At 41.7% G+C, this 18,506-nt stretch overlaps 1 protein-coding gene across 1 annotated transcript in view; it reads left to right on the top strand.

The window, feature by feature from the left end:
• Positions 1–15,800, top strand: part of insyn1 (inhibitory synaptic factor 1) — a 250,417-nt gene extending 234,617 nt beyond the window's left edge. Inside the window, exon 3 of the mRNA XM_084337169.1 lies at positions 14,870–15,800. Coding sequence (XP_084193295.1) covers positions 14,870–15,676 — 807 coding nt within the window. The 3' untranslated portion in view covers positions 15,677–15,800. The remainder of the gene's footprint in view (positions 1–14,869) is intronic.
• Positions 15,801–18,506: the final 2,706 nt, after the last annotated feature.

The raw sequence follows: 18,506 nt of genomic DNA, 5'->3' as shown, positions 1-18,506 counted from the left end.
ATTAATTATGTCAACACACTAGTTCATTAACACTTTGAGCGCCACGCCTGGTTTTCCTTTTTACCGGCTGAATGCCACCATCGGCGCCAATGTTAACGTTAATATCGCCTAATCTATGTTTTAAATTATGGCTATGTGTCTAATCTGCCCATCGCATTATCAAAGACTATTTTCCAGTCAGTGCTGTCAAGGCAGATTGTTTTTTTATCGCGTCATTTCTGTTTCAGAGCAGTTAGAAAAGCCCCCGTTTTGATATAAAAAACAGCTAATTCTGGAGCATTCTATGAAAATCGTCTTTTAGTGGAATATTTCACAACGTTGATATTCGTCTGCCTTTTTATGAATCGTTTTCAAATAAACGCTAGATGATCAATATTATACGTGCACGCAAGCACATTACGGCCGCGCACGGATAATCGCCTCGTTGATTTCCTCTCGGACTTTTACAGTGAAACCGAAAGAAGACATTTCACAAAACAGCCTATATATTCATCAAACTTACTCTGATTATCCTAACACTGATAACATAGAGTCCTTACCTGACATCAGATGGTATCCAACTGGTATATTCCAATTCCTGATCACCATTCGAAAAAATCGATACGTGTATGGATCCAACGCGATACTGTAGAACTCCATGATCAGCGGGGATCTGAGGTTCCAGAATGAACTGTGGTAACCCCGGCTGGATCAGTGGACTGGAAAATGTGGAGTACCGGATTTTTTTCCCCATTCATTTTCATTGAGTCCATTCCAAAATCACTTATGTCATCTGGGAGACGACAGGGGGCGCTTTTTTCCACAGTGATCGCCGGCGCCGCTCGGCTATACTCGGGTAGGCTCGGGTGATGCAATCATTTTTCAGATCGCTAAAAAAAATTAAATCCGAGAAATCGCGTGAGTGGCTTTCAACCACCTATAAAAAAACACGAGAAATCTCGTGAGTGGCACGGAAAGAGTTAATGGACCATACCTGCCGATCATCAACCACTAAACACATCATACCTAACCAACAGTTAGAGAGGAGAGAGAGAGAAGAGGGGGGGGGGAGCGGGAGAGAGAGGAAAGAGAGAGACACAGATTTGCAACTTTCAAAAGAACTACACCTAAAATCCCTTTGAACCCCCCTCCAGTTAGAGTACACCCCTTCCGTTCGGATGCATTCCTTCCCTTACTTAGGATACACCTTCCCCCAAAAGGTTCAGGTAGATCCTACATCGAACCAACCAGCCTTGGCTGCCTTGTATCCGCCCGCAGACCCCCTTCCCCCAACAGAGGTGCAGGTCTCCCTTCCCAGGGCAAGGTCTCCTTTATGAACGAGAGGTTCCCTTGTACCTTCGGGCGCAGTTGGAGGCAAGGTGTCTCTTTTGGTCTGCCTTAGAGTCTTTGGGCTGTCTTCTCCGCCTCTCCCCAGCTGATACCCCATTTCTTCAGCCCTGCCTCAGTGTCTCTTCTCCTGCTGTTCATCCTGTTCTCGTCGTAGATGTACCAGGCTGCGGTGCTTGGCCTCGCTGGATGGTGGAGATATGGGGCGTTTTGGCCCCTGCGGCTTAGCTGCCTCCTCCTCCAGCCTGTCTCTTGGTCTCCACGGAGGACGGCGAGGGCCGTCTGGTGGTCTGGGTCTCGGACATCTGAGGGGCTGCTGCTGGCATCACTCCCCTGAGAGAGCCCTTTCTGACCAGCACAGACTGTCTGCCGACCAACCTCTCTGCCACAGCTGATCCTGAAGACACGCCACAGACAGCTGTTGGTGAATGTCTGGATCTTCTTGCAACGTCTTCTTTGCCATTCTCCATGTTTCCTTCTGATGTCAGGAGTTCTCGTTCTGTCACTGAAGCAAGAGCACCAGTTGTCCTTCTTGGTGTCTGCCAGCTGGCCCAAAATCAATCTCAGCAGCGCCTACACTTGATAGATATTAAAAACTGAGTTTGTTGGATTGATATGTATGAGCCAGCTGGACAGAGAATTCAGGAGACAAAGGTGAAGTCAATTGATGGATTTTATTGACAGGAACACACAGAGAACGAGGAACAGTCCTGGAGCCCAGCCCTCCACGGGGCTAAGAGGCTCTAGAATGAAAAACAACCATGGCATTTATACTCTTGTGGCAGTTCCAGATTTAGCGAGGTTGGCTGACTGGTTAATAATGGATGATCCATAGATATTGGCATACATGGTCTGGCGATGTTCAGGTCTGCTCCTCCTCAGCGGCTTGTGGCCAGAGGCCCGATACAGCCATGCATGCACTGGTCATTAGGTCACACAGGTCATCAGGTCAAAGTATTTCTGGGTGCATGGCCTGGTCACAGCCTGCGCATTCTAGAGTGAGGGAGACCTATGCCCTCATGATTGACCAGAGGAGCTGGATGTAAGATATTAGATATTAATGGACTGAAAATACCTATGACTGAACACCTCAGACGAAGAATGATATAACTCTTGTCAGAGGAACAATGTTTTATTAGAAGATGGTAATTAAAGTGCTTTCTAGTGATATACCACTAAAGCAGGGGTGGCCAACCAGTCAGAGATTAAGAGCCACAAAAATTACTGTGGTACCACAAAGAGCCACACCATATACCAGCGTTTTTTCAGTCATGGCACCCTTCATGTGTTTATAGGTCTCACCCTCTGGCCTCTGAAGTTGCTAATGTCTTTTTTATTTGGGCCTCACAGGGTTAAAAGTACCCTGTGAGACCCAAGGTTGCAAAATTACAAAATCACTTTTAGCCAGTTAAAAAAAAATAAGTCTGTAAATGTTTATTTAAAGAATGTTAAGCACATGTATAGTAAATTGGTCCTGTTGTTCAGCCTCACAATGCTATTTGATAGTAAATGTGTTTATGTCCCACCCTCTGGCCTCTGAAGTTGCTAATGTCTTTTTAATTTGGGCCTCACAGGGTTAACCTATTATGCCCGAGATATACAGTAAAGTGTTATTAGTGAAATATAAGATTATAGAAATCTCAGGGCATTGAGTCGGAAACCGGCGCATATTGACGGGAGGAAGTGGAGCAGCCAAAAGTGAGTGTAGTCTTTTGAAGGAAGAGGCTCAGGGCTTTCGAATGTCGAAAAACTACCCACACCAGCCCCATGTCAATCACCTGACTTCTGGATAAACTTTTTTATTTCTCTTATTTTTCTTATACACTGCCTATCAAATTAATGTGTCGGTTATTGCACTTTTTACTTCTTACTGATGACTATTTTTAAACTGAATCATTTTAAACTATTCTTATTATTTGCTAGATCCAAATGTGAAACACTGTGATTATTTGTTCATGAATTACAGGAGTATTACTGAATAGAGAGCCTATTAGGATGCTAGATCCTAATGTGCCATATCTTGCTATGCTCGCTCATGCCTGTATTTTTTATGTCCGTTCTATTTTATAATTTCTTTTTTACTATTTTTAAACTGAATCATTTTTAACTATTTTTACTATTTGTGTTACTGAAAACTGTAAGCGGAGAGCCTATTGGGATGCTAGATCCTAATGTGAAACACTGTGATTCTACCTGTCTATCTTTTTATGCTCGCTTATGCCTGTATTTTTTACTGTTGTGAAGCACTTTGAACTGCAACCTCTGTATGAAAAGTGCTATACAAATAAAGTTATTATTATTATTATTAACAGATATACATCAACTAGTTATATGTGTCCTTGCCTTTGCGATATTGAATACACAAGTTCCCCTAAGCAGGGGCGTAGCTGGGGGGGGGGGGTTTAGGATGATTCCAAGGGCCCAGCACTGGGGGGGGGGGGGGCCCAGAAATTGTGTGTGTGTGTGTGTGTGAGATATATATAGAGAGAGGGTGGGCTTTGGTAGACTATTGCATTGGTCCATTCATTGAAGATGAACGCAATGCGACATCCTTTACTAGGCTCACCCACCAACAGTGCAGGTGCTGAACTGCTGATCCGAATGTATAGGTAAAAACCATATTATGCGTTTTCATCAATAAATAAATGGCAAAAAAAAAATGCTCTCGCGCACTTACATTCACTGGGGGCCTACAAATACATTCTTTCATGGGGCCAGATTCTACAGCTACGCTCCTGCCCCTAAGTCTATATCGGCTCTCTCTAGTCTGGAACAACTCCTGAATGCAACTTGGAAGTGAGTGCTTATGTGCTTTGTACATTATTATTGCAGTGATAAGAGCGACAAGATCTTCCAATTTTAAGGTATTTGATTTAATAAAGAGTGCATTTGTCGGTTCATAGTAATCAGCTTGATTCACAATTCTTATGGCTTTCTTCTGCACACAGTAGGTTATGTATTTCAATAGTATTACTTGTTTTTAGTGCAACATCAAGGCCATTCCAAATGGATACCCCACAAACTGAGATGCACTTGCTTTTGAGAGTTGTACGGACAATAGGTTGTTTTAAATTCAATTTCCCTCTTAGATTACCTCACTTGACTTGATACGACGATATAATCTCAGTGAAGACACTGACTAAGATTCAAAACAAAACACTTTAATAATCTACTCTAATCTCACCGTTTCTACTAGGACTGTACAATAGTGATTCTATCTATAACCAGTTCAACTGATATAACGCAACAGTGATTCTACCTATAACCAGTTCAACTGATATAACACAACAGTGATTATACCTACAGTATAACCAGTTCAACTAATATAACACAACAGTGATTATACCCATAACCAGTTCAACTGATATAACACAACAGTGATTCTACCTATAACCAGTTCAACTGATAATGACACAACAGTGATTCTACCCATAACCAGTTCAACTGATATAACACAACAGTGATTATACCCATAACCAGTTCAACTGATATAACACAACAGTGATTCTACCCATAACCAGTTCAACTGATATAACACAACAGTGATTCTACCCATAACCAGTTCAACTAATAATGACACAATAGTGATTCTACCCATAACCAGTTCAACTGATATAACACAACAGTGATTCTACCCATAACCAGTTCAACTAATAATGACACAATAGTGATTCTACCCATAACCAGTTCAACTGATATAACACAACAGTGATTCTACCCATAACCAGTTCAACTAATAATGACACAATAGTGATTCTACCCATAACCAGTTCAACTGATATAACACAACAGTGATTCTACCCATAACCAGTTCAACTAATAATGACACAATAGTGATTCTACCTTACGTCACCAGCAGCGACAAGAGTTAGTTTGGAATGTGGTCCTGGGGGGTACGGGGGTGGTGGAGGAACGGTCCTTGTGGTCCTGGGGGGTACGGGGGTGGTGGAGGAACGGTCCTTGTCGTGTCTTTAACACATTGACTGCCACGCAATAGCCTCATCCTTAGCAGCTGACGCCATCACTGTAAACAGTGGGAGTCGCTCACCTTGTTTGCAGCGCTATAACTATTTAAATATTATAGCTATATATGCAATACTATGGCCCATTTGACATCGGGTATCTATCGTTCAAGATGTGGAAAAGGAGGGCGGCTACGTGGTGCAGTGGGCAAGGCGCTCACCACGAATACTGGAGACTGGGCTCGAACAGGTTCACCTCCCTGTTCGAGGCCAGCGCTCCACATTGCTTTCAGTTTAGCTGGTCGTCCGCACTAATACACATTGGCAGTATTAGGGGGAGGGAAACTGATGGGTGGGGATCGGGCGTTGTGGACAGCGACTCCTACAGGTCGGTTGGTGCGCCTGCGCAGTAGAATCAGGAAGCAACGGGGGCGGGCCCCTCCAAAGCCCAGACCCCTGACGCTGAAAGATCGAGCCGCGCAGGTGGAAAGATGCGACTGCTGTTACCTCGAGTATCGGAGGGGACTCGTGCTATGTATGACTTAGTCCACATTGCAGCCGGCTTGTGGGAGGCATGAAACAGCGTTCAAAGACAGGGGAGGGTTGAATTGGATGATACGAAAAATGGGATGGGAGAAAAATAGAAAATGGGAGAAAAAGTGGATCAAAAAAAGATGTGGAAAAGGAATATTTTTTCCATCCATACATTGTTGTTTTATACAGTGGTGAATATAAGTATAGTTTTAGAGTGGTCTAGGATCATTCCTGGAACACTAGTAATAGGCTGCGACGCATATTATACTTAATCCATTGGCATTTCGTCCCTATACATGCTACAATAAAAAATTCAAATGCATATGATCGGTATATTATGTTCCATCATGCATGCAGGAAAGGGGGGGGGGTCGTTTATGATTAATTGATTGTCAATAACGGCATTCGTTAGTACAACAGCATACGTTCATCAGAGTGATGGCTCTGATGGCAATGGACAATCAAGCTGAAATTAACGTTAGATTGCTTTTACCTGTGGCCGATGAGACTGCAAAAAGAATATTCCAATTATTTGATTGCCATCTGCTAGATCGTATGTCCATTTGGCCCACGCCATAAGCCCCAAAAGCATAATGATTCTGGCGTCCCGAAGGCGATTCAATGCAATCTAGTGTGTATCTTGATCCACGTTACAAGATAACTCCGCCCGGAAGACATTCACTGACGCACAGAGTCAAGCTTCCTTCAGAAAGTAAGTGCAACATCGGCCGCATACCACCAGGTGGCGGTATCTGACCGTTGCGATCTCAGATAGAGTGCCACACATTCCCACAGCACAGCAGGATGAATTATGAATGGAAATAGCGAATAAAAGAAATAACGATCATAATAACGAGTATACTCGTTGGCAGAATTCGATTGGTGGGCTATAACGAGTTAACTCGTTGTTGGCGGCCATTGTGTTAATAATATAATTGAATTATATATATATTTTTTTTATATAATTTTTATATTCCATATGTTTTTGTATTTATTGTTATTTTTATTATTTATGATTGTCTTATCGTTATTGTAGTTAATATTGTTGAAGTATTGTCTTGTGGTGTCCCTTGTATTATTATATTATTGTATTTTGATTGTTGTGTTGTGAAAAAAAGATTTGATCGAAAAAAATATAAAATAGGTTGGAATGAATGGAATAATAACTCAGTAGTTAGCATTCATTTTTTAGATGGAAAGCAAGTCAATGCAGTGCAAAACACAATCGCCAAACAAAATGAGGATCTTGCAGATTACCAGTCTTAGGACCAGTGTTGGGCAGTAACGCATACAGTAATAATATAACTTTTTCCCAGTAACGAGTAATGAATGTAATGGACAAATGTAATGTAATGAATTACTACCTCAATAAAACGAGTTACCTCATCAAAAACAATGGTCCTCATTCTCGAACGGACATACGTAAAAGTTACCAAGGAATTCCTTCGTACCTCGATTTACGTACTTATTCGGCATTCTCGAATGGCTTTGTATTGTAAATTCGTTGTATGAACGACCAGCCAAACCGGAAGAAACGCCGAGAGCTGGGCTCGAACCCAGCATCTCCTGCGTTAGTGGCGAGCGCCTTGCCCACTGCGCCACTTAGCCGCCCCTACGTTTTGCATTTATAGTCCTGACTCAATGAGGCATTGTGAGCATTACATACAGTACACACTGCAAACTATAAGTAATAACTAAATAAGAACTAAACTGATCGCCGCAGATATAGCTACTGTATAGTGGAATATACTGTATTAATTTGCCATATACTGTCTTCTTCTCTATGATTTTTTGTTGGTTTGATGTATTCCTATTACTAGAACTAAATAAAATGCGTGGAGAAACGACTTAGTGAGGCAGCCTCAGCGCACAAGCACTCACACACATGTACTGTATACGTGCAAAATGAATCGTTCCAGCAAAGCAGGCTTCTATTATTCTAATTACTTGTTTTATTAGGTATTATAGTAGTAAGTCCTACTGTAGAACATGACATATTAGCATGACATCTCATTTAGTAATGTCAATACTGAATGACTGCACGCTTGTCAAGAGCCAATCAGTCAAGAGTCATTCAGTATCAGTGATGCCGGTAACGCGTTACTAAGTAACGCGTTATTGTAATCTGATTACTTTTCCCCGAAAATAGTAATCTAACGCGTTAATCTTTAAAAGCCAGTAATCTGATTGCAGTTACTTGTCCAAGTGGCTGTGCATTACTATTTCGTTACTATCTCATCATAAATTCATAATGCAGGCGGAATGCAGTATTTTATTTCGTTTTCGACAGTCAAAAATACATTTTGAGCTGTTTTTCTTATTATTATTATGGAGTGACGTGGTGTGGCAGTGAAAGGGTTACACAAGAATGTGTCCCCGCGGCGTGACTGGACTCTCTGTCTGTGAGTGACTCTGCTTTGGCCCAATCACATTCCCCATCCACAGTCTGCGAATCAGAGGCAGAGTAGGGCGGGTCTTCACAGCACGTCATGTGACATATGCGCCAATCGTGTGACAGCAGGGCTCCGTTGTTATGTTCGTCTGAGAATTCCACCCCAAAAGTAAAACGCTTGTCTAAACGAAGTGAAACCGCAAGAAGACGTTTTGCGGTTTCTGTTCAGACTTCCACTCCAAAACGCTCGTTTAAACGTAGCCTCAGTCAAAATACTGTCTACCGCTAAAAACAGCACATCCAATTGCATTGAAAGCATCTGGAATCACAACACTAGGCGACGCTTCGAATAGGTACAGGAGGACTCGGAGGCCAGCCAAACAGCAAAAGAGAGATTGATTGATTGATTGATTGAAAACTTTATTAACAGATTGCAGAATGGGTACAATACAGTACAGCTCAATACACACAATTGTTAAGGGGGATGCAGACCAGAGAAAGATTGTTTCTTTCCCTATTGATTAATGTATATTTGATGGTGGCAGAGCAAAAGCTCTTATTTGCCAGATTTACAGTTCATTTACATGTTAAAGAGAGACTGATTGTATGTTTATAGAGAGACATTTATAAAAACAATTTAATAGTTACAGTTGATATAATTGAATAGTTCAGCCTGCATTTGTTAGATGTGAATAGATACACTGGTGTTGTACAACCACTGGCTGGCTGCTCTAATGCTGTGAGCATCATAGACTGTTGCTTTACCATACTTGATGGTACAGAAGCTGAAGCACTAGTTTAACAATTTACGTTATGTGCAGAGAAACAAGTTAAAAACTATTTATGCACTTTCAATAAAGCGTTGTTTAAAAAGATTGACCATCAATTTACACCAGCTGTGCTTTTGATCAATGCTGCTGTACAGTAGCCTTGTTACCAAAGGTCTGATGCTGCAGGAGAAAAGCTGGTTTTCCGTTAATGTGCTTTCAAAGTAGAAGCGTTGTGCACCATGTCCGGTCCTTCGTTGAAAACAATGAATCAATTCTGGGGGGTGTAATGGAAGTGATGTAACAAGTAACGTAATGCATTATTTTATATATTATTGTTATTATAATATTATTACATTTGAAAGGAGGAATATATATATATTTTTTTAAAGTAACAGGCCCAACACTGGTCAACATTTGCAAAACTCTCTAAAAAGTTAGAAATCTGAGAACCAACCAATATTCTACTATGTGATGTCATCAAGATCTGTAGTCAGAAGTTCCTTCTTGTGAGACCATGTGGATTTGTATCATAAATTTGAGCTTTGATGGCCTTTTTGTTCTTTTGTGTTGTGGTGATAACAGTACTGAACAAACAGTTGTATGTATTCTTAGAAAAGTGTTCTGTCACCTTTTCCATCTGTCTGAATAACTCCCAATGGAGCTGTACAATGTGACATCACTAATTAGTGTGAGAAAAACCTCTCTCTTTCTGGCTTTGTTGGTACCTAAAACAATTAAGGCTCTGTATGGAACAATTTGCCAAAGAGATGTCTAAGGGTGTAGTCAGTTACACAAACGCTCCAAGAGCTTAAACAAACTGAAATCCAGTGATATTCTCCTTTAAGGAAAACAGTATTTGGGATCCTAGTCTAGTTGTAGCGTGACACCACGGGCTGTGAAACCTGAGAAAAGTGAGGTGAATTCACTCTAAGGCTTGTAAGTACTGTGCATCCTCATTGTGACTGGAGCACATTGTCTTTACACTATTTCCATTTCAAACACAGTGTGTCCCTTGCTAATGACTTGTTCCTGATGTGTTCCTTCATCCTTTACGCTAAGGCAATCTGTTTACCCACATTATTTTTCCTGGAAGAAAAGGCAGAGATTACTGTTCACTGTTGCTGCGTTGAGCCCATCTGTGACCTAGAAAGATTCAGCAAACCCTTCAAGCTCAGACTGTTATCAAGCTGAATTAGCCCACATACTGGAGGCTGGGGCCATGATAACTAAGAGAGGAAGCTGGCACAGCTCACTGTTAACCCTGGGGAATGCATTTCGTGAAGGGAAATAAGCTGGGTCATGATCTATACTGCAGAGATAACTTGATAGTCAAATTATGTTTAACAACTATAAACTTAATTTTGTGCTATTCCTAGCACCTCGCCTTAGCATATCACATGACAAGCTTTTATCAGTGCTTTTGTATTGTAATAAAAGGGATATGTTTAACACTTTGAATGCCTATCACGAGATATCTCGGGTTATCAGCCCGCCCCCTGAATGCCCATCACGAGAATTCTCGTTTTATTTTTTTTATTAGCGATCTGAATTCATATTTCATCAACCGAGTTTACCGTTGGTAAACCTGCCCCGCCAGGCGATCAGATGTGGAAAAAAGCGCCCCCTATTGTCTCCCAGATGACATAAGGGATTTTGGAGCAGCCGGGGTTATCACAGTTCATTCTGGAGCCTCTGAGACCCGCGGAATCATGTACTGCACTGTACACACGTTGGATCCATACACTTATCGATTTTTTCGAATGGTGATCAGGAATTGGAATATACCAGTTGGATACCATCTGATGTCAGGTAAGGAATCTATATTATCAGTGTTAGGATAATCAGACTAATTTTGATGAAGATATAAGCTGTTTTGTGAAATGGGCTCTTTCGGTTTCACTGTAAAAGTCCAAGAGGAAATGAACACTGCAATTATCCGTGCGCGGCTCGAATGTGCTAGCGTGCACGTATAATATTGATCATCTAGCGTTTATTTGAAAACGATTCATAAATAGGCCGACAAATATCAACGTTCTGGAATATTCCAGTAAAAGACGATTATCATAGAATGGTCTAGAATGAACTGTTTTTTACCTCAAAACGGGTGCTTTTCAAAATGCTCTCAAACGGAAATGAAGTGATAAAAAACCAATCTGCCTTGACAGCACTGACTGGAAAAGGATTCTTTGATAAGCGACGGGCAGATTAGACACATAGCCATAATTTAAAACATAGATTAGGCGATATTAAGCGTAACATTGGCGCCGATGGTGGCATTGAAACGCTAACTCTGGCGCCACCTCGTGGCACTCAAAGTGTTAAAAGGCGCTGGCCTTTCAACAGTAACAGTATGGCGCTGAAAGTGTTAATAGGCGTCTTTGTTTACGGTTTGATTATCACTGATACAAAGTAAAATAGTGCAGTGCAATAAAATAGTTAGTAAAATAGAATAAAATAATGCAATAGTGCATTGCAATAAAATGGTTATCATCGTATTTTTTCGGGAGGCCGGTAAGGTGTGCATTACAGTAGTCGTGTCGGCTTGAGATAAAGGCATGGATCTGGTTTTCAGCGTCCTTTTGATTTATAAATGGCCGTACTTTAGCTATGTTTCTAAGGTGGAAGAATTAGGTTTTTGTCAACTTGTTGATTGTGATTTAAAGCTTAGGTCTGAGTCTACCATAACACCAAGACTTAACTCACTCAAATACAGTTAGCAGCTGGATAGACTACAGATGGAAATTAGCTTCTGCTAAATCTGGTGCAAACATATTTTCATGTAACAATGATTAATTAATAAAAAAGATTAGTAGATTCGGGGCTTTTCAGAAAACATTCGGGGCTTGAGCCCAAGTAGCCACCCCCTAGCCCTGCCCCTGCCCGCAACGATTGTGCATAGTACAATAATACAATAATACGAATCCAAGGGATGAGAATGCGACATTTGTGCAATAATACAAGTCATAAGAGTAAAGACATAAGTATATGTACAGACGCAGCGCTCAAAAATCAAACCAATTCTGCTGCTTGTCTGCTGCTTGTCTGCTGCTTGTTGCCACTTAAGTCTAGTACTCAGGTGTTAATTTCCGGGGCTGGTGGCTGGGTGAACAAAGGCAGGGTACTTAACTCAAGTGCTTCCGCAGCTTCCGGATGGGGCACTGGGTCTTATGTACACTACTATACAATGCTATACTATACAATCTACAGTTATACTATGTGTCCTTATGCTAGCTTGCTATCCATCTATTTACTATACAAGAACCACCAACCAGTATGTGTTGTCTTGTGTGCTATTAATTGATAGCCATTAACTACAGTATAGGTATGTATGCTAGGTTTGTGTCAGTGATAGACATTTTGAAATGCATTAACACATTAACTGCCACGCTTATATCCATCAATGTATGATCACTGCCACCAGTCTAAGCCTATGGAGATGTTTACCTTCTTTGCAGGGCTATAACTTTTTAAATTGTATTGCTAAATTGACATTACTATGGCCCATTCAACATCGATTATCTATCGTTCAGGATGTAGGAACGTTTTACTTTTTCATTCATAGATTCATACGAAAATACCGTCTAGAATATAAATATTTTTTTATCGTTTTCTGCAGTAATTCCTAGAACGCTAGTTATAGGCATAAACGCATATATAGATTATCAACTGCTGTTTGTTGGCGATACACATTTCAACTGCTCAAATGCTTTATGTAGTATGGGTGATATATTGATCAGAGCAGTTTGCATGAATAATAATAAACACACACGCTGAAAATGACGTCAGCGTCCTCTTACCGTTCGCCGATGAGACTGGAGGAAAAAGATCCCACTTATTTGACGGTGATCTCCTAGATCCTTTTCCGGTTTGTATAATCATAATAAACACCCAAATCATATCGATTATTGCGTTATGGCAGCGATGGCTACACACGGACGTGTGTCTACAGTCCTGCAACAATATGTGAGTGGCGGACGCATTTGCCAGATGCACGGAGATCTCCAGAGATCCATTTCCGGTTGCAACTCGCCGATCATCCACCAGGCGGCAGTATTGAAGCGTTGCAGAGTTGTGCAGGCTCCCACTGTATCAGACCAGGCTCCGTGAGGGCATTCTGAATACCATGGCGAAAAAATGAAATATGATCTCAATAACGTCGTACGCCGTTGAATGGCAGAATTAGCATGAACTTGAATCACGTTGTACGGCGTTTTTGGCGCAGGATGTGTTAAGAGCAGTTATTTTTTTTAATGGATTGATTCAATTCAATCCTTTTCTATTTTCACGACGAGTAATCAAATGAACAAAGCCATTCAATGTTGTCCGGGTGTGCCAGTCATCTTGCATTTAACACCTTCGTGATTTTCAATTCAGCAAAATCACTCAACAGAAACAGTTTGGGCCATTGAAGGATTAGTGTGTTCATACAGCCAGTCTCCCACAGGGATGCCTGCCAAGAGACATAAGCACAGGCCAGGTACTCCAGGTTGGCCACACACGTGCGCGCACACACACACCCGTCCCACACACACACCTACACACACACCTGGCAAACTCACACAGAATCTCACTGACAAATAAATGCCTCACATGCACATAGACACTAAATACTCTACACAGACACATGAAAGAATAGTGGTGATGAGAAGCAGAAGAGATGCAGAACGTCTTCCAAGGCCTTTTCACATGCAGATGGTTTAAAATTCAACAGCACAATATGCCTTTGTTTAGAACAGAACACCAAGCGGCTACATCAAATCAGCTGGTTTTGTTCAAATATAGTAATACAATGCTGGGAACAGTCCCTCTTGGAGACCCTTTAATGCTTGATTATATCTGTACGGAGGTGTTGGTAGAGTTGTTATTTTCTTTCTTCATATTTATGTTTTATTTAAATCATTGCGTTGGAATATTATTTACAAGAGATCATCAGGCTCATGTACACCTGATTGGCTGCATTTGCACCAGAGATCACCTGAGATACTGTATCGCCAAGCACATCAATTGAACAAGTTCTCCTTTTTTAGTGTGTTTGTGTAGTCATCAGGTATTCGGGACTCGTAATTACTCCTTTAAAGACCTTGTGCTGAAATAATGAATTCGGATTTAAATCCCATATGCAGGCATAGGCCTATTATACAGTATAGGCATATATATATAGGCTACACATATATACTATATATATACTGTATGTGTATATACAATATATTTGTTGGGGTATCACAATGAGCGCCAGAAAGCGTTCACTGCAAGTAATTATAAAGGCAGTGAAAAGGGATAATGTTCAATGCATCTCAGGGTAGAGCTCCACTTTCTCTGGCATACAGCTACAGTTATGTCACAATTCCACGTGCGCCATGTTCTATGGGATCCCCCCCCCCCCCCCCTCTCTCTCCCCGTTCAAAACACGAGGCTTAATTGTCGAATGGTTTGGGGAAATGTATCATTTACAAGCTACATGAGCGCCTGAGTGTTTTCATTTTACAATGGATTGTTTGTGGTAGCATGGCACGCTGATTAAAGGTGCTAAAATGTCAAGTGTTGAGGGGCTTGAATTTTATGTGCTGTCAGCGAATCAGGGAAATCAATGGTGTTCGGTGCTGAAGTGCTTTCTATTCATGAGACCTGTGAACACTCACACTGTCTGCTGATGAGAGGAATACTGAGGCTAAAGTTGATGTATTAACTCAAAAAAATAATGCTTTTACGTTTTTATTTTTCCATACTGCAGACAGATGAAAGTGTACCTCCAAGCTCCAAGTGAAACACTTTTCTACAGTGAACACAACAACAAGCTCCCTTATTAGTGAAAAGTGGTGTCTAAAGACACAATTTGTCCACATCATCTGATTAGCTGTTGTTCTCTTTGTTCTTTCCTGTGGCAGGTGGTGGGTCAGATTGACAAACTAACCTCAGACTTCGACTTTGACCTGGAGCCAGATGACTGGACCGTGGCAACAGCGAGCAGCACGTCCAGCAGCGAGCGGGGCCTGGGAGAAGCCTTCCGGCTGGACTTCCTCAATGTGGACGTGCTCTCAGACAGCTGGGAGTTCTGTGGCTATCTGGAGGCCACCGGCGCTTCCGTCTGCAGGCCTGGCGAGCAGCAGGACTTGTGCAGCGGGACCATCCCCACCCAGACACAGACCCCCACCCCGCCCCCCACCACAGCCTCAGCCTACTCCCAGATGAACGGGGGACTGCCCATCCCCAACGGACCTCGCATCGTCACACCAGACTCGTCCAGCGAGGAGGCGAGCAGCTCCACGCACAGCCACAAGACCTCCCGCACGTCAGGCACCAGGGAAAGGGTGCGCTTTAGTGACAAGATCCTGTACCATGCGCTGTGCTGCGATGACGATGAAGAGGAGGAGCAAGGGGAGGAGGAGGAGGAGGAGGAGGAGAAGAGCAGGTGTACGACACCGGACAGCGAGCCCGGTCTCCTGGCCAGCTCCCCCGTCCCCAAGCGCTCTTCCTCTGAGCACTCGCTTTTCCATAACTTTCTAGACCCTTCCTACATCCCCTCGCCAGCGAAGGGGACCACAGGGGCTCACACACTTCCCAGGAAAGGCCTCCTAAACCCTGGCTGCCGGAAAAAACTGCTACGGAACAGCAGCACACAGACTGTCTCAGACAAGAGCACCCAAACTGTACTGCCCTATATTCCAGCCAAACAGAAAACCAAGGACCACTGAGAAGAAATCCTAACTTTACCATAAAAACTCATGAAGAGGACTGTATACTATTTAATATTACATACATAGATCATAGATTAATACACAAATAAATAAATAAATTACTAAATAAATAAATGATATATGGGAAATCACTCGACTACCTAAAGTCATTCTGAGGCTCAGGGAAAACAAGAGAGATGAAAATAAGGCAGTAAAGAGACAAGGGATGTCGGTGGACCAAAAGAAAGGCTAGTGCCTGTTATTAAAAGGATACACTGAATGGATTGATTCCCTATGTATTAATCATTTGCAACATTTATTGAGATTTACAAAAGCAATCTTTTTTTTCCTAGGACGTTTGAAGTTGTTCTGAATGGGAAATCCAGTGTGAAGAGGTTCTTTCCCCCCTCCTCCTCCTCAAACACCAGTATACATCACAAAAAAGACAAAAAAAAAGAAATATATATATAATAATGCTTGTTCCTATGATGTGGATACAAAAACGCTGCACATTCTGTATTCTGAATCTGTATAAACATTGTCTTTTTCCATGTTCCAATTATTTCAAATGTCAAGGGGGATCTCTGGTAGTCGGTGTGGGGGAGTGTCTCTAGATGCAGCGTGTCAAGCCTTCGTCTCCGTTCTGTTATTGGAGCTGAGTGAGGAGCGCAGCAAAACAGTAATGTTTACCTGCCCTTGATTTTTATAAATCATTTGAATAATTGATCTCCTCCTGGTCTGGATGGTTCACGGGGGGAGAAACACAGTAGCGGGTATATTTTTCAATGTCTGCAACAACACAGTGTAAGTGACATTTCCTCTCTGAAGAGGTTAGAGTTTGAAAGGCACAAAAAAAAACTCTCCATTCCGTCGCGAAGTTGGGGTAATGGACTGAGAACAGCAGTGTTTTATTCACAGAGCTTATGCCGATAGCCACGCAGATCAATATTCGTAGAGGTCTGTGTGCTGAGCATGCAGGCCTTTCTCCTGGGGTCCGTCAACAAAAACTCACCGTCAGACCTATTTACTTACACTGAATGAGGGTGTGGATAGTGGTCCTCAAGGACTGACATTTAAAAAATGTACAATAACCGAGCAATAATCTACCCTGTGGTACGGCTTTGTGAGTTTGCGCCCCCCTCTTCCATCCGCACTCCTGTGAACCTAGTCATTTTCCCACTAATTGGCTGATGTGGACTCGTCCCTTGAAGGTACCTTCGTCACCGCTTTCAGTCGCTTACAGGTAGAAGCAGCTACCCTGGCTCCACGCCAGACTGGGATTTATTTTTTTATTAAAGATCTTTTTACCCACAAAATCACACAACCTTTAAGGCGTTAACCTTTAAGGCGTTTACCTTTTGTAAGGGAGTGAAATATACGGACGTGTGGTTACAGTGACGCCAGTAGAAATGCACTGTGTGTGAAGTTCCACTGGTACAACTTTATATTATATACAGTGAAACAGACCTATTTGAAGAAGAAGAAAAGAAAATGCAACGTGTGTATTTTGTTTTTAGTTGCAAAGCGTTATCTTTCAGCTGTTGTGATAAGATCTACTGGTCGTTCTTTCATGAAATATGACTTGTTTCCAGCTCTATTTTTGTACCAACAAAGCCATTTACAATTTCCTTATTACTTAATTGGTTGTTATTACAAGATCTTACCTAAAATTATTTATTACAATCTAGGTCAATAGTAGTTCGCTTAGTTTGTAGCCTCTAGCAAGAGTTCCACTTCAGTTTGGCGTCCGCTGTACTGACTGCGAGTAATGGAGCATAATAATACAAGATAATGGAAACAATATCATGCTGCTTAAAACTGGTACTTTTTAATACAGTCACGGATGGGAGTCAATTCAGATCACTTTAGACAATTACACTGAATCAAACTGAATACAAATCATTGCTGTATTTGGTCAGCCATTTGGATAATAGTATGTGACTGGCTAGAGGTAAAGGTTACACATTATTATTTGTAATGAAATGGAAATATATAATTAATTATATTTATTGCACCATTTATAATCTGGCTAAACAAAAGGTTTTCCTCGACTGCGTGTTGGCTGGTAATGGACTGATATGTGCCAGCCACCAGCAGTACTCACCCTTAACGTATTGGTGACAAACATAATGACAATGAATGAAAGATTAATAGCTTGAAATCAGTTTCAATGTAACTTTCAGAATGGATAAGGATATCACAAATCACAAGGATATCACATATAAAGATGGCACATATCATAAGGATATCACATACCATAAGGATATATAACGCTATTGGATATCACATATCAAATAACAGTGTGCCTCATTTGTCAAGTCATACAAGTCCATGAAAGGTGAAATAGTGAGGTCCCTGTGTGCACAGTTTAATATCTGTGCTTTTCTTGTTATTGTCTACATTTCAGTTAAAGGAATGTCTTCAGTATAACATTGAGCAAAAATGCTCAAACTGGTTTGACGTCATAGACAAACAGAAAAGTATAGAGGTGAAATTGTGTGTGTGTGTTTAACCTTTTCTCCCTTTTACATATGGCATTATCAAACACGTGAGCAACAAGAGGGTGCTCTTTCTTTGTGGCCTAGCTTCCCTTCACATTCTCCTCTTTGTCCCTGCTCTGGCTCTGCTAATCCTGGAAGAGTTCCTTTGAGAAATATGCATTGAAGAGAGATCAATGGCTCCCTCCCCACAGTATTGGCTGCCATTTCCCTGCTAGATGGAGGACCAGCAGGTCACCAGGTCTATTAGCATAAACAAACAAAGCTATGGCGCCGCACAGGCAAAGCATTAATCACAAGAAAACAAACTAAGCCCTTATTGGGATGCCCATACAGCTGCCAGACATTAC

This window comes from Notolepis coatsorum (genome assembly GCF_963971535.1).
Source record: "Notolepis coatsorum genome assembly, chromosome: 20".
Classification (NCBI taxonomy): Eukaryota; Metazoa; Chordata; class Actinopteri; order Aulopiformes; family Paralepididae; genus Notolepis; species Notolepis coatsorum.
The sequence above is the reverse complement of the archived record's forward strand: the minus strand, read 5'-3'. Positions and strand labels throughout refer to the sequence as shown.